General features: G+C 39.3%; 3 protein-coding genes across 4 annotated transcripts; all 3 read right to left on the bottom strand.

The window, feature by feature from the left end:
- Positions 1-494: 494 nt before the first annotated feature.
- Positions 495-4,899, bottom strand: rabl2 (RAB, member of RAS oncogene family-like 2). Its single transcript, XM_031293418.2, has 8 exons — positions 4,183-4,899; positions 3,385-3,414; positions 3,118-3,197; positions 2,926-3,005; positions 2,364-2,475; positions 2,048-2,145; positions 1,714-1,797; positions 495-1,402 (listed from the first exon to the last, which is right to left on the bottom strand). The coding sequence occupies exons 1-8, from the start codon at positions 4,287-4,289 to the stop codon at positions 1,328-1,330; spliced, it is 666 nt and encodes a 221-aa protein (XP_031149278.1). The 5' UTR covers positions 4,290-4,899; the 3' UTR covers positions 495-1,327.
- Positions 4,900-6,384: 1,485 nt separating this feature from the next.
- On the bottom strand, positions 6,385-9,088 carry odf3b (outer dense fiber of sperm tails 3B). Of its 2 annotated transcripts, none has more exons than XM_031293417.2 (7): positions 8,938-9,088; positions 7,639-7,754; positions 7,336-7,536; positions 7,104-7,205; positions 6,890-7,011; positions 6,648-6,788; positions 6,385-6,568 (listed from the first exon to the last, which is right to left on the bottom strand). In XM_031293417.2, the coding sequence occupies exons 1-7, from the start codon at positions 8,940-8,942 to the stop codon at positions 6,476-6,478; spliced, it is 780 nt and encodes a 259-aa protein (XP_031149277.1). In that variant the 5' UTR covers positions 8,943-9,088; the 3' UTR covers positions 6,385-6,475. The 2 variants fall into 2 exon arrangements, with proteins under 2 accessions (XP_031149277.1, XP_035859112.1); XM_036003219.1 differs by lacking the exon at positions 8,938-9,088 and adding an exon at positions 8,887-8,906.
- Positions 9,089-9,785: 697 nt separating this feature from the next.
- On the bottom strand, positions 9,786-14,643 carry zgc:77752 (uncharacterized protein LOC393862 homolog). The gene is made up of 13 exons (XM_031293414.2): positions 14,476-14,643; positions 13,964-14,146; positions 13,794-13,874; positions 12,996-13,114; positions 12,567-12,704; positions 12,190-12,461; positions 11,790-12,092; positions 11,426-11,680; positions 11,214-11,330; positions 11,010-11,111; positions 10,764-10,844; positions 10,524-10,634; positions 9,786-10,392 (listed from the first exon to the last, which is right to left on the bottom strand). Exons 2-13 carry the CDS (start codon positions 14,140-14,142, stop codon positions 10,312-10,314), a joined length of 1,839 nt encoding a protein of 612 aa, XP_031149274.1. The 5' UTR covers positions 14,143-14,146; positions 14,476-14,643; the 3' UTR covers positions 9,786-10,311.
- Between the last annotated feature and the right edge of the window lie 419 nt (positions 14,644-15,062).

The following is a 15,062-nucleotide window of genomic DNA, read 5'->3' as shown; positions in this document are numbered from 1 at the left end:
CCTCAGCCTTGTCTCACAGGTGAACTTCCCCTTCTCAGCATCCAATGACCAGGCAAATCATCTACAGATTTTACGCTTATAGCATTAGAAATCCCCCTCCCTTTTAATACATGAAAGCCTGAGTCAAAATAAAAACTTTAACCAGAAGCTACCTAGTATTCCTCATGCAAACACAGAGTAAGGGAGATAGTGAAGGTTGAGGCAAGATCTGAGATGTTGCCCAGGATATCTCCACCACAGAGATCTATGTTTGTTATATTATGTAATAAATTTATAATTAAAACATGCACTGCATCAAAGTCTTGTTCCTGCTAATTCAGTGTCTCAGTAGTACAATTATATTCCAGTGCGATTTATTTTTGAGTAAAGGCCACACAAAACAGTCAAATATAAATACAAAATATATATATATATATATATACACACACACACACACACATTATTTCCATGTACAACATTATTATCGTATAGAAATAATTGAATGGTGTGTTAAATTGAGCATCACCTTCTGCCAGAAAACTGGTTTAATGTTCTTCATGGCAACATTCCTGCTAATATGAACGAATGAGTGTACACACAGCCACCTCGAATCCATCACGAAGCACACAGCTGGCTGAGCATTTCACAAGCCAGGGACCTTCACAAGAGTTCAATACAGCTGAGGTCTACTCACGTATGACTAATAATACACTGAAGTTGACGGTTGACTACTTAGTGCTCTTGTGCCTACTGCTGGATCACAGCAAGTCAGAAAGAGACACATGATAACTATTTGGTTACATGGTACATTAAGTTTTCATTTAGAAAGGGTGCTGAAAACACTTTACATCATAAAATGAATGCAACAAAAGCAGCCAACAGATGCTGGCACTGCACATAATTTACTACACAAAAACATCGAGAACAGCAGCAAATACAGTTCATAATCACATGTTCTCTTTGCTCTGTGTGAGTTAGTTTCCAATGCTTCACATTCTTATTACAAAATAAAACACACTCAGTCTCATTGTAGGATGTTCTACTATTATTATAGTATATATTGTTGATAAGTATGGTAGCAAGGCTAAAACAGCAGCTAAATGAACTTGGTAAACAACACAAATCCTAATTATTCAATCATGTTTATTTCACTACCAATGTCACTGGACGGATGGAGGGCAGTGACTTCAAACCTGACTAAAAGACTGTCTGCCAACCTCCAGTGGTAGACTTACAAACCAATGGTATAAAGGTAAGGACAAACAATGTGCGTGTTGAGCATCAACCCCAGTAGAGGATAACCTATCCATGAGATGACAAGAGGGTTTGGAGGATCTGTAAACATCTTTCAGACCAACTCAGGACTTTGTGCTTTCAATCCATCCTCATCTGAATTATTTTCCTTCTTCTCCAGGTCAAAGTTCTATAAAAGAAGTGCAACAAAGGACATCAATACAAACATGTTTTCAGTCAAAAACACTTTGACAGCTTATTTCAGCAACAAGGACAGAAGACTAAATTAGTACATGCATTTCCACATGAACTAAAGTAAATTGTGCTGGAGATCATGAATAGGTTTTAGAAAGCATCTGAGAAATTCCTATTAAACAAAACAATAATGGCAGATGATAAACCAATTATGGGGTTTCTTCAGAGCACATGTTCTATTTTTTTTATTCTTGCAGTAAACATCCTTTAGTTATGGTCGTCTTTTGGAAATTCAGATAGGTGTACCTCTAATTCTTGCATCACTTCATCCATGAAGTCGCTGGGGTTTTGCTTGTAGTCCAGTGCTCTCTTGATCATCTCTCTGAACATCTGTTGTGGCAGTTAGAGTCAGAACTATCACACACAGGGCTGTTCAAGTGGTCTGGGCAATTCATGAGATTATACTGAATTATACAATTAATTAATTTGATACTTTGGTTTATAAAAAGGAGCACTTTTAATCTTGTTTTAACCGCACATACATTTAACTGTAAAACTAGCTATGAGTTTGAAATGCATGAACAAATAAACTTGGGGATCACTGACATTAACACGGTGGAGAATAAGCACAAGTTCAGACCTTAACAACATTAGTCCCATCAGCCGCTGATACGAAGTAAAATGGCAGTCCTTGCTTCTTTCCAAAGCTAAAGCTTCTCTGTGTCACCTTCAAATCAGCTGCAAGTACAAAAACAAACATGTTCATGTCTATAATTCTAGTCACTTTTGTTAGACAATTAATCACAAGGGTAGAGCAAATATACAATGTGTTCAATCTCTAAAAAAAATTAAATAAAAAAAAAAAAAAAAACACATAACTTTAATATAATGTAAAATTAACATTTAATCCAATTGTAAGAGCTCATTGTTATGTGCAGTGTCCGAGCCAGACTCACCATCAATTTTGTTGGCTACCACACAACAGGGTATCTCTGGTCTATACTCTCTCAGCTCCTTATACCAGCTGGCCAGATTCTTATACGTGATCTTCCTTTGAACATCAAAAACCTAAGAAAAAGAAGAAAGGTTTTTTTAAAGGGGTGCAGCAGTATTTGCTGACAGTGACAGCGTGGCAACTCCCTAGTCTAACTGGTGCATTCCAGCAGTCATCTAACAAGTCCTTTTTGACTTCTCTGTGAAAGAATCGCCATGTGCATCCTAAATCCCAAAACATGGCTTATATAACATATTAACCAGAATGCAATTTGATATTTTATAATTTCCTCTCCACAATGCACAGATGAGGACCAAATGATACATAAAGCAATATTTTGGATCATTTTATGTAAACTGTTGTTTAAGTTATCAATCTGAAATAATGTATTACTTACTTTTTATGAAAACGTTTTATAAACACTTGTTATTCTACCTCTCTGCTGGGCCCTGGTGGGGAGTGAGAAAGGGCAAGCTAGATGATTACGGAAAGGCACCCGTCTTGAAACCAAGAGTGTGTATTACCATGATGCATGCATGTGCTTTGTGGTAGTATGAGGGATGCATGCTCTGAAATCTCTCCTGACCAGCGGTGTCCCAGAAATCTGTGAATCAAAAACAAAAACCATCCCTGCTGATTTAAGCTGTACAGATGATTTGCAACTGGGTAAATGTATTTCCTGTGGTTAAGAACAAAAGCAATTGCACAATAAATACCTATCGCTACTGTCTTGTTTCCTACAGTGGCTGTGTGTTTGTAGAGAGTCAAAGCATAGGTGGACAACTGTTGGGGACGACTGCAGAAAGAGTTAAGAATCATAACCTCTCAGGACAATTGGTCTGCTTTGTTGGAGGCATGCCAGCTTGACCTTCAACAGCATGTCCATGTGTACACAATGGCTGTAATAGCTATTGCAGGAAAGTATAATATGACTTACACTGACTGATGTTTTATTTTAAATTTCTAAAGCTGCAAAAGGATACTATTCGTCCATGAGAAACCTCTCCATCAGCCTATGAGAGAGAGACAGAGAATATATATTTATTATATTCTTCAGAATATAATACTTTCTTCTGCAATGCAAAACATTCAATAAAACAAGGAACATTTATATTAACAAGTTCAACTCTGTAATCTCTGATTTCAAAGAGCTGAATGACCTCTCAACATTAAAAAATACTCCTGGCAGAAGGAGACACAGCATATAAAATAATAATAAAATAAAGTATTCTGATTCTGATATTTTGCTGCACACAGGCACGCATGCACACACAAGACTAACTGTATAAACATTGACACATATGCACATAAAATATACTTTTATATAATTAATATAAATCAATTTTAATGTTGTGTTAATGTTCATATTACTGTTATATTATTGCATATTGTATGTACTGTCCGAATATTTGGACACATTTTATTTTGATGCTTTGGCAACATTGTTACTGAAACTCTAATGCCACTAAAGCCCTTTGGAATTGAAAATAAATTCTCCCCCAAAAAAATATTAAAAATAAAAAATAAAATAAAATAAAATTATTATTGGTATACGTGCACTTTAGTGTCCCAAATTCCACATACAATGTCCTTAATTAATTATGAACCTGCCAAACCACCTGTGCTACCCTACCCCTAACGTTAACCCTAACCTGTCTCAAATCAGACCCTCATCATTTGTGACACTAAACTGCACGTAAGCCATTATTATTATTAAACACAAAACAGCTAGCTTCATTACAAGGAGCCTAAGCTTAATTGTTACAGCAGCTAATACTCACTTAGATTTACCAACTGCGCTGTCTCCCAGACAGATGATCTTCACCTGCTCGTCTGAATCGTACTTCTTTTGGTCCAGTTCAGGGATGCTGCCAACGTCGCCAGCCATTTCACTATCTCTTTGAACTTTTTATCGCTTTGACTTGGGTTATTGTATTAGTCGACGCTTTCCTAGCTGAATTGATAAATACCTGAATAAATGACTTAGCTAAGCTCATGCAGGAGCTAGCTAGCATTCGAAGGGTATGGACGGGAATGTGTGTTAGCTAGCTTTCCATAGGTTAACGTTAGCTGAGGTTAACATCGTGTGGTTCCGCTTGATATCGCTCATTTCACTAGTACGTCGGTCCACACATCGACACAACTGATGCTAGCTGAAGCTGAGAATAGTACATATTACATTTGTCCTTTTAAAGTCTCTTAAGAGTCCCGTATCGTTACCGTTAGCTACCTTCACAATGCACCCTGAAGGAGAGGCAACGACTGCTAACGTCTGCTAGCGCCGTTGAAGTAACGTTAGAATTGATAGCATTTGTTTGGTACTTATCCAAATGTCGCTGGCTGTCTTGTGTATGTTATGGTTGTCTATCACAAAGAAAGGTCTGTTGATTCTCTACACTCATCTAGCTAGCTAGCTAGGTTATCAGATCAAAAGTTTGTAGATTGTAGACGGTTTTCGTTTCTATGCAACGGGGACGCCTGAAGGACCACAGTTTGTCATGGTTCTAGCTGTGCTGTCCTTACAGGTGCCTGTCAAGAATGCTCCTCCTCATGGATGGATGTAATATAATTCTCCCGTCTTTTTACGAATAAAACTGTAACTGTACAAATATTTTTGAAACATTTGACCAAAATTTGACTAAGTATTTAACCATATCATTATGGTGAATAAGCAACATAAATAGCCCATCAAGGCCAATTTTCATGCACAAACATGTTTGCTGGGGCCGGGTTGGTCAGTGGCTAGAGCAGGCTTACATATACTGAGAGGCTTATGCCTCGACGCGAAGGTCCAGGGTTCGAGTCTGACCGGTGACGATTTCCTACACGTCTTCCCCCTTTCTCACCTAGCTGTCCTATCGATTAAAGGTGGAAAAGCCCAAAAATAATCTTAAAAAAAAACATGTTTGCTGTGCTGCGCAGGATCTCAAAAATAATCCATTTAAGTTTGTTAAAATTCAAATTAGGAATAGGCCTACCTCAAATTATTTACAGTGAAACTGTTTTCTATCCATTTGCCTTAAATGGTAGTGAGTAATAACGGGATTGCAGTCTGCAGGCCCAAATTGTTAACTAAGTAACCTATAAAAAAGAAAGCAATTCAATTCTGAAGCCAGATTAAAAAGCGACCCTGCCTATCTCTACCACCTGTTACCCTCAGAGAAGCCCATCGAAGACTTTAGACTTCTTCTAATGTCACATCAAGCTACAGTAAAATAGAGACAGAGGAATAGAGAAGCATTCTTTCCATGTGTTATTTATCCCAATTACTATATCTATAATAAAATAACTGCAATGGTTGTAATTAGGATTTTGTTGACATTAATGAACATAATAAATATTTGAATGTCAAAGTGTTTTCAGAAATTGGGTGTGTACACTGGGAAACTTGTTTTGTTCAGTGCCCCAAACGTTTTAGTGAGATTTAGTAATACAACTTGATTTTAAAATCAACTTTTTTGATAAAATAGTTTCATGGTCGCTGTTTCATTGCCGTTTTATTTGCCAGCTCAATAGACCTCTCTTGACAAACAGGTGTATCTAATAGCATTAATACTTGCTTTATTCCATTGAATGTACCAGAGCCTTGCTGTACTGTGCAGACTGGCTCCCTGACATGGGGCACCTAAACGGAATAGAGCCATCTTTTATGTTATTATTAACACATGTGCTTTTGCTGTCACGGCATGTCCAATTATAATTGATACTGCAGAAAGTACTGACTGAAAATGTTACTTAACCAATCAAAATACTAAACCAACAACTAACACCTTGAAAAATAAAATTGTATAATAAAATAATAAAATACTTTTTTTTAATCTTGTTGCATTGATACAAATGGCAGACATGCCACTAATGAAACCTATTTTTAAATTCAGTATAATTTACTTCAAATACTGATAGTGGTCATAATAACCGTGACAAAGTGCCAAGTGCTAATACAATATGGCCTATAACTGTGGCAATAAAATCTGATCTCAATAATCCTGAGCAGTTTGCTTTTTGTGCTTTATTGTGCTCTTTGTGCTTTATGCTGTGTGAATTCCCAGTTAAAACAAGCGAGCATATGTGACATTATTCAACCACATCTACAATGAGGGGTGAGATGTATTCCGAGTGACGCAGTCCAAATGAGAAGCTTGGCGCTTTTGCTCTTGTGAAGGTCACCTAGAGAGAGAGAAAATGTCAATAAAGGAAAACAATGCTAAATATTTGGGACTTTAGTAGGGCTTTTGGGGTTTCTTACCTGCTCAGGATAGTGTGCACCAGGCCCTGGCTTCTTTGTGGTTTCACCAGGTGGGAAGTTGCGGCCTGTCATGCTGAACCGGGGAGATTTTTGGCTGTAAGTACAAGGATCCACAACTTTGTAGGCAGCAGGGCCAGGAGTCTGGAGGGGAAACAACAGTGTAGAGGACAAAAGTAAATCACAGGATTTCTAGGTTGTTGTTTTTTTAAAGGAAATATTTTGTTTATGACATTCACATGTACCTTCTTCAGGTCCTCATGGAAGCTTCCATTTTTGCTGCGGCCACAGAATGAGAAGGTGGGAGCTGCAGATGTGGCCACAGTGTTGTGCCCCAGCACTGGGGGGAGAGAGTAGGAGGCTGGACCTGCAGTATGAGCAACAGGTTTATATTCTATGTGTCGTGAAACTTTGTAACCCACAGTTCAAAAAAAGTTGACACCAAACACAATACGTTACCTGGTGTATTGATAATGCTGAGGTCTTTGGTCCTCCCAGACAGAGAATAAGCAGGAGCAGACTGGAAGACGGACTTCCCGGAATGCTCTGGTGAGTATTTACCTGGAACACCAAAGAAAGTTATAGAAAGACACTGCTGACAAGTAAACTCAAATGACCATAGTGTGCATCACGTCAAAAGCGGCGTAGTGTTTTGACAAAATCTGTTTTGATGTGTAAGGGGTTTGCTGACCTGGTCCAGGGGCCTGGAACAATTGTGGCTCCCGTGGACGGCTGTAGAGGGAAAATGCAGGAGCGCCGTCTCGGCCCACTCTGGTGATGTTGGAGGGGATTAGGTAGCTTGGTCCAGGGGAGCTCTCAGACTCGTGAGTATGACGTGCCCCAAAGCTGAACATTGGTGCTTTGTATTTAGTAGGGTCATGTTTAGTAATACCTTTATGGAAGAAAACAAGGACAGATAATGTCAGTCAGTTATAATAATGATAATAATGGTGTTGGTTGTGGAAAAAAGGCTTAATGGCCATTTTGGCTATACCTGTGAGTCCAGGCAGTGCATACTTGGGCCCTGGACTACCATAGAGGGCAGCAATGGGCCCTCTTGGCTTGTGAGGCCTCCAGGTCCCAACCCAAGCTTCAGCTTTTGACATCACCCTGTGAGAGAAATAGATTGTGGCCAAAAGTATATTGATAAAGTAGCTTTTAAGTTATGAAGGAACAGAGAGCACTTCTTGTTGCCCCTTACACTCACCAGTGCACTTGGAAGGGGAAAGAACATTAAAAAAAATGCTTTCCCTGATAAGGGTGTCTTGACACACATATCCTTTAAATTGAAATTTAGCTTTAACAGGTCTGTTGCTTGAAGTTCTTTAGAGTCAATTCTATACCTGGTAAGTATGTCTTAAGACTTTTTGCAACAAGCTCTTAAAGAGGGCAGGTATTATGGGAAAGATTTTGCTGTTAGAAATGTTATTTAGGTGCTGAAGGCAGTGATGGAAGTGCACCATTTAAACATTCTGCAACATTCTAAACTGCTCCTCAGTGTGATGTCACCAGGGACAGCAGTATTGCCAGCCAATCCAATCAGTAGTTTTTGAATAACAGCAGCTTGTGTTTATTTGAGCTTGATGTGGAAAAAATGTTGGTGGTGGAAATCACCAATGTGCTTCATAGACATACAGTACTCAAACCAATATGTCACAAAAATAGGAATACACTCCTCAGTCTGGTTTGTGTGATTGTTTTTGAATTCCATTGTCTAACAGATTTTAGTTTAGTTTTAGTTCACTTTTACTATTAAAATATATAGTTAACTGACTGAAATATTCAGGGTATAAAACATAACCACATTAAACCATTATGAGAAAAACATATAAACATCTTAAGTATAAATTAAATTCAGTAATATTAATGTCTCTCTGTTTCTATGGTTGATTGGTTTCTACACTAACACATGTATAAAAGACTTGCTATGTTAACAAGTTAAATAAAGCAGCATTAATCATGAATCATTTTACTAGCCAGTTTAACCTACTGGTAGCACTTTATGTGACTAACAGCTAGCTAACATTACACAGCAGTAGCTAGTTCACTGTCACTTATTTATTTAAATATATTTGTTGGCAAACTACTAGGTTATATGCTGGAATACATTGGTCATTTGTGGGCAAAGTTTAACCAATGCTAACGTTACACCAAAACCAGTGAACACATCATACACCGAGAGTAGCCTGTAACAAAACAAGATGTCTACCAAGTGCATACAACTTATGAAATCAGTGACTTATTTCCGTTAAGATCAGTTTCTGACTTAAAATAAAAGGATAAATAATTTTACCTCATAAATATGCTGATCCTGCTGTGAGTGTCAGAGCCCCAGAACTCAGCATGTGCATTGAACCCAGACACAGATTGTTTAGCTAATGCTTGTCAACTTCACTATGACAACGTTGCCATGGAGACCACTGTTTGACAGGCATGTTTAAGTATGAATGTGAGTGGGAACAGTGCAGGTCAAGTAAAGGAATTTCCAATATGTTATTACAGAAAACAAAGTATGCAGATGGTGTAAATGATTTATTTATTATTATCATATAAGGCTGAAACAGGCCACAGAACACACTGTTTGGATTTAGTCTGCTAGCCTAGTACTAAGGGTACAGTAGCTTACATACTGTTTAAAGTAACAGTAAACAGTAACAGTATAAGAAAACATTGTATCAGTGTCATAATTGAAATCTACTTTAGCTTTAACCACTGTTTCAGCACAGTATGCAGGACTTTCCCTTCTAGGGTCCCTCCCTCTCCTATTGGTGCACCCACCTGACTTTTTTTATTTGTTTTTGTTTTTGTTTTTTAGTCATTGCTTATTTTTGATTTATTTTCAGTTTGTAAGTATTCATGTTCAAATATGATGTGGTTGGGGTCTAATGGATCACTCTTCCTTATCCACTGTAACCACACAAGACTGACTTTTTACCAGTTGCTCATTAAGGGCAACATATGCTTGAAAAGGATAGGGATGTAAACACAAAAATCTATAGGACTTCCTGTGTTCCCTTTTTACTGCCGTGAGTGAGTGGTTGTCAAGTGTGAAAGTATGAACAAAAACTACACAAACACAACATTTTAGCGCCATAGAGAAAACTCAGTTTAGCTAATATCTAAATTAAATATCTAAGGGAAATGTAGAGACAGTTGGTGTTGATTTAACACCCATTGTGTACTTTTGGTTTATATTTTGTAAAAGGGAAGATGTCAGTATCAGTATCAGTATCAGTAAGATCGGGGGACTCCAGAAGCCAACTCTCAGGGCTACAAAAAGATTTAGGAACCTTCCTAATCTTCCTTTTTCACAGCAGACATCTTAACCGGTCATAGTAGGGAAAGCACAGAAGCACAAAGGTGTTACTAATAATATTTATACTCTGTTCTCTTCAAGTATCCCAGAAGTGTGACAGTACCAGGATCTAAAGCAGCTAAATGGTCATAATATATTTTATGTATTATGTACACCTGTGTTTCCTACTGTGACATGTCAAAATGTCTTCTGTAAGAAGGGCCTATAAGACATGGTTTTACCCACTATCAGGTGCAGAGGATAAAATACCACATTCTTTTAAAATAAAAAATGCTCTGTTAGAAATTGTTCCAATATGGACTCTGCTCTTCAAAGTGTAGCATTGGTGCCTCAGGCCCTTGGGAGTTAGATTTAGTTGTGGAAGGTTTCTCTCAAACTCAACTTCAGGACCTTCATTAAAGTTGCAAGGCTTCTCATTTCCTCCTGTGGACGCTGTTGATAAAAAAAAGGCTTATTATTAACCTCAACAATACACCCTCATTTACCCTTACCCTCACACACACACACACACACACACACACACACACACACCTTAGCATACTATAATTCCACATTTGTCTTACCCTTGTAAGTGCCTTCATCAGTTGTTGCAGCATTGCATCCTCTCTGTGTGGACACAGGCTGGTCACCATGCTCACACAGCTCAGTAGACAATAGATAGTGTGTCTCTGTGGCTGTAATAATGTCATATTGAAAATAACTTTTTTTAAATCGTCTTTTAAAGGTTTTATTCATTTTCTAAATGTTTCTTAAGAAGAATACTCAAGAATCAAAGAGAATGTATCATACATCTTTTTCTTTACCTTCTTGAGCACGTTGAGAGGCTTCCTGTTGTTTACGCCACAGCTCAACCTGTCTACATCCTCTGCACCCAGAACAGGCTCCTGGATGAGGTTGGAAGAAACAGAGATGTTTACAACAGAATGGAAAGTGAAAACTGAAATTCAAAACGTCAAGATGTATTTTCTTTTTTTTTTTTTTTTACTTCACAGCACCTTAGGGTAAGTTGAGAATACTGGAATTATGTCCTCTTGTTAGACGCCACTGACCTTTAACTTGTCCAGCCAGGTCCACAACAGACAACTGAGAACCTGAGGATCTGACTCGGTGACCAGCAGAGCCCAGCCACAGTCACTACTGTTCAGTTCCTCCTGATGAAAAGGTGAGTGACAGTATTATTTCAGTGGCTTTAGAGCTCAAAATCAAAGTTTTATGTTCTGACGCAAAACTAGACGTGCACCAGTGTTTCTTACCTGCAGCAGAGCCGATCTTTGAAGGATGGTTTCTCCTGGAGGACCAAAATCTGCCATTGCATTAGCAACAGCACGGGCGACTGAGGTTGGGCCTGGATTATGTGGATTTCTGCACAACTTTAAAAAGACAAGACATATACGCTGTTTTAAAGCATTCACATCCAAGCTTTCTTTATTAGCTTTATTGTTTTCACAGTAAGAATCACAGTTACCTCAATGTTGGAGCTGTATTTGGCAAGTGCCTTTTTCGCTGTGCACTTAGATTTCTTAGCATAGTTGTTGCTTGTTGTCATGCTAGATATTGGGATGTTAAGTGTATGAGATTCCTTTTTGGTAGTCTGGTGGCCTGGTGATACGGTGGCAAGGATCGGACTACTTGGTCTCAGATCAGGTTGTATCAGATCCTTCACACACCACTGTCTCTCATTTCCAAGTGCTGGGGTACAGTATGGACTGAAGTCCAGATCCTGCAGGACAGAATGCAAACATGTGAGAAAAGCCTCAATGACCAGTTGGATTTTACAGAAAATGTTCAAAAACATAGAGTAATTGCGGACGATTAATGTCAAATTGGACCTGATGTACTGCGATCTTGCTGAGGTCAGAGTCGCTGTAGCTGCGTTTGTCCAGCAGCACCTCTCTCTTTCTCTCCAAGAATCCCAGTGGCTCGTCCCAGGAGGACACCGACCCTGAGCTCACCCACGGCCCCTTGTGACCCTCCCTCAGTAAGGGCAAGTACTGTTTGGCCACCAGGGTCTCCCTCACAGTCCTGTTCAGGGTCCTCAGTGCTGACCTCTTCTCCAGCTCAGCCTGGATCCCTGGAGGAGCAGGGAGACCCAGGGCTAAGCAGGAGAGACGCACACACAGGAGGTACACCACCTAACAGGAGGTCACAAATGAGGAGGTGGTAAACTGTTCTACAGTGCAGTCAGGAATGTTCATGAAAAAAGATTAAGTATAATGATAAAGTCCTGACCTTTGGTGTTTGTCTGAGGGTGCGTGCCTCTTGGCCATGCAGCAGTATCGCCTGTCGGTTTAGGTAGTGCTGCAGTGTGAAAGGGTCTCCGTGCCGCAGGCTGAGGTCTGGGTATTGGACTAGCTGTGTGCCAAGCAGGCGAGCAAAGTCAAACACCTGGCTGAGCTGTGCTCGGGTTTGGATCGAGCGTGGCCGTTTAATCCGTACATAGTGGACGGCTTCACTCGGGCTGATGCGCAGGGTGTAAATCAAATAACAGGCTATCAGGACACCTGTGAAGCAGACAAACACACAAGCAAACACACTGAATATACATGAGAGCATTACATGTGCACAAGCTTACACACAGTGTAACAGTAGATGCAGTATGTTTATACCTGTCCTGCCCAGGCCTGCATGGCAGTGCACAGCCACTCTTCCTTCGCTCACTGCAAAGGCCAAAACTTTCACCCCATCAATTATACCGACAAGAGAGGACACACCGAAATCTGGCATCCCAAAGTTGTAAAAGTAAACTGCAAATATACAAATGTGTGCACACATGAATGCATTTAGGAACATAATGGACATTCTAAGGATTCATTGTGTTTGTAAGCTACTTTATGATGTAGAAACACAGTACTCAGTATATAATGCAACTCAGAGTTACAGACGTTGCTGCCCCTTTGGCACAAACCATAACTGTCTCGTAAAATCCCTTAACCATACAGTAACTGTTTCTATTTATTTACATCTCCCCACTTTATGAGTGGTATAGATTTAAAAAGGACAGTCAGTCTTCCATGTTGTGTATATCAAGATCTCACTGTCATTGTCCATGAAGATCTGTGGAGAATATGTGAAACCACTTTCAGGGTCTAGGGGAGGTCCACAGTGAGCATGCTCTCCAGAGAGCTGCATGTTGATGATCGATCTGATGTTCAACCTGGGAATAAAAGTCATAAATTATGAAGACAACGGTTGACACTAGTGCTGTTTTTTTGTCTCATATTTCTTGTTATAATAAATTAAAACTTTGCTAACTATTGGATAAATTGATTACTGTAATTAAAACACAATGGTGTCAGATGTCTTATCCTCATTTTACCCAGTAAAAGTAGCTAAACTGACTAAATATTTGTTTTCTAGATACGTTTCCCCACTTAGTTTTCAATTAAAGGTGCTGTAGGTAGGATTGCGAAGATCCAGGACTTAGCCAAAAAATTTGAACATCGACAACTTGTCAGTCCCTCTCCCCTTTCCGCTGAAGCCCAAAATGGTCTCCTAAGCCCCTCCCCCCACAAGGGAGAATGAATGCGTGTGCATGAGCAGTAATTGACACGCAGTTAGACACCCCCCCTGGCTGTGATTGGTGCATCTGAACAGGGAGCTGTGGATTTTTGTAAATCGCACTACAGGCTGTAGGTGGTGCTAGAGGAGCCTGATTTTTTTTAAATTACCTGCTTCATGTAGTTCTACTCGAACATAGGGTCAGTTTCAGCAAATATGACAGAAAGTTAGTTGTATAAGTCTTACCTACTGCACCTTTAATTACCTGTATGTGCGCAGGGGGTTGTACAATAATAATGTCACACATTGCAGGAATAATAATCAACAGTGATTACCTTCGAAATTGTTCTATGATGTTGTACTTCTCAATTAGATGATTGGATGGTCGTGCCATGGCAATTATGTCATCTGTCACCCTGCAATAGTAAGTTCATAATTAGCAAATTGCCACTTATTGTTTTTTAAACACAGCAACATCTGTGAGACTGCAGTCACATAGTCTCACCAGGAGGAGAAAAGGCCTCGAATGACCTGTTGATTTAATTTCCAACACTCTGGTCCTTCATAGCGACAGTCAATTCCTCCACAGGCCAGCAGACAGAGGAGCTTGGGTGGGATAGCCTTCATCAGGTTCTCCCTGGCCTGGGAGTAGGCCGGCTGTGGTACTGGTATTAAAGTCGGCATCGTCCTGCACCGGGGGAAACCCCTAATATCAGCCTGAGCTACCACACTATAGTCTAGATGTGAAGGACTACTCCAGCTGGGCCAACTGGAAATGTTCTTGCCACAATGTACATTATGTGAGCTTTTAACAGAGACACGGTTTGTTAAACTGACCATTTTTGTAGTTGTGTGCTGTTACTTTTTGCAGTAATTTAGCATGTTGTGCAAGATTCTTAATATTGAAGTTGATTTAGCAGAAATAAAACCACAGGAAATGATATAAAAAATAGTAAAGTATCCAGAATACAATGAATATATGCTGTATAATATAGCACAATCAAATTTGAAACTTACCTTTTTGGTTATGTTGGGCAGTGAAGCTGTGAATCCCATTTAATGTATTTCCAGAGTTTAAGAGTGCAGGAAAGTGAAGAAAAAGGGGGGCTGAAGGCAGGAGAACACACATGTGCTCCTCTATGCTGACCCACCCTGCTGCACACACACTGCATTGACCCAGCTCCACTAAGCCTGATTAACTGTCATAAATACATTAGGACAGTCATTCACACATCATAGCCAAGCCAATTATATAATGCTTAGGCCTATACCTTCACCTGTAAACACTATATGAAGGTCCTAATTACCTGGCACCAGCTAAAGCTTCAGACATGATTTTGATTGTGATGCATAGAAAATATGAATTGTTGTTCTCACTACTGTTAATAAGCACTAACAGGGTTTTTGTTTACTTTGAAAGAACAATATAATGTTGGTCTCATATCCAAACACATCAGCACTGTCTCTCACTTCACCACTTAGCAACTGAACAGATTTAAACATACTGTGGATACGTAGAATAACAACTCTAAAAGAAGTAGTTGTTTGAAAACCTGACTTCCTAAAAATACATGAAATTTATTTCAATAGAATGTCTTCATCTT

This window comes from Sander lucioperca, chromosome 7, assembly GCF_008315115.2.
Source record: "Sander lucioperca isolate FBNREF2018 chromosome 7, SLUC_FBN_1.2, whole genome shotgun sequence".
Lineage (NCBI taxonomy): Eukaryota > Metazoa > Chordata > Actinopteri > Perciformes > Percidae > Sander > Sander lucioperca.
The sequence above is the reverse complement of the archived record's forward strand: the minus strand, read 5'-3'. Positions and strand labels throughout refer to the sequence as shown.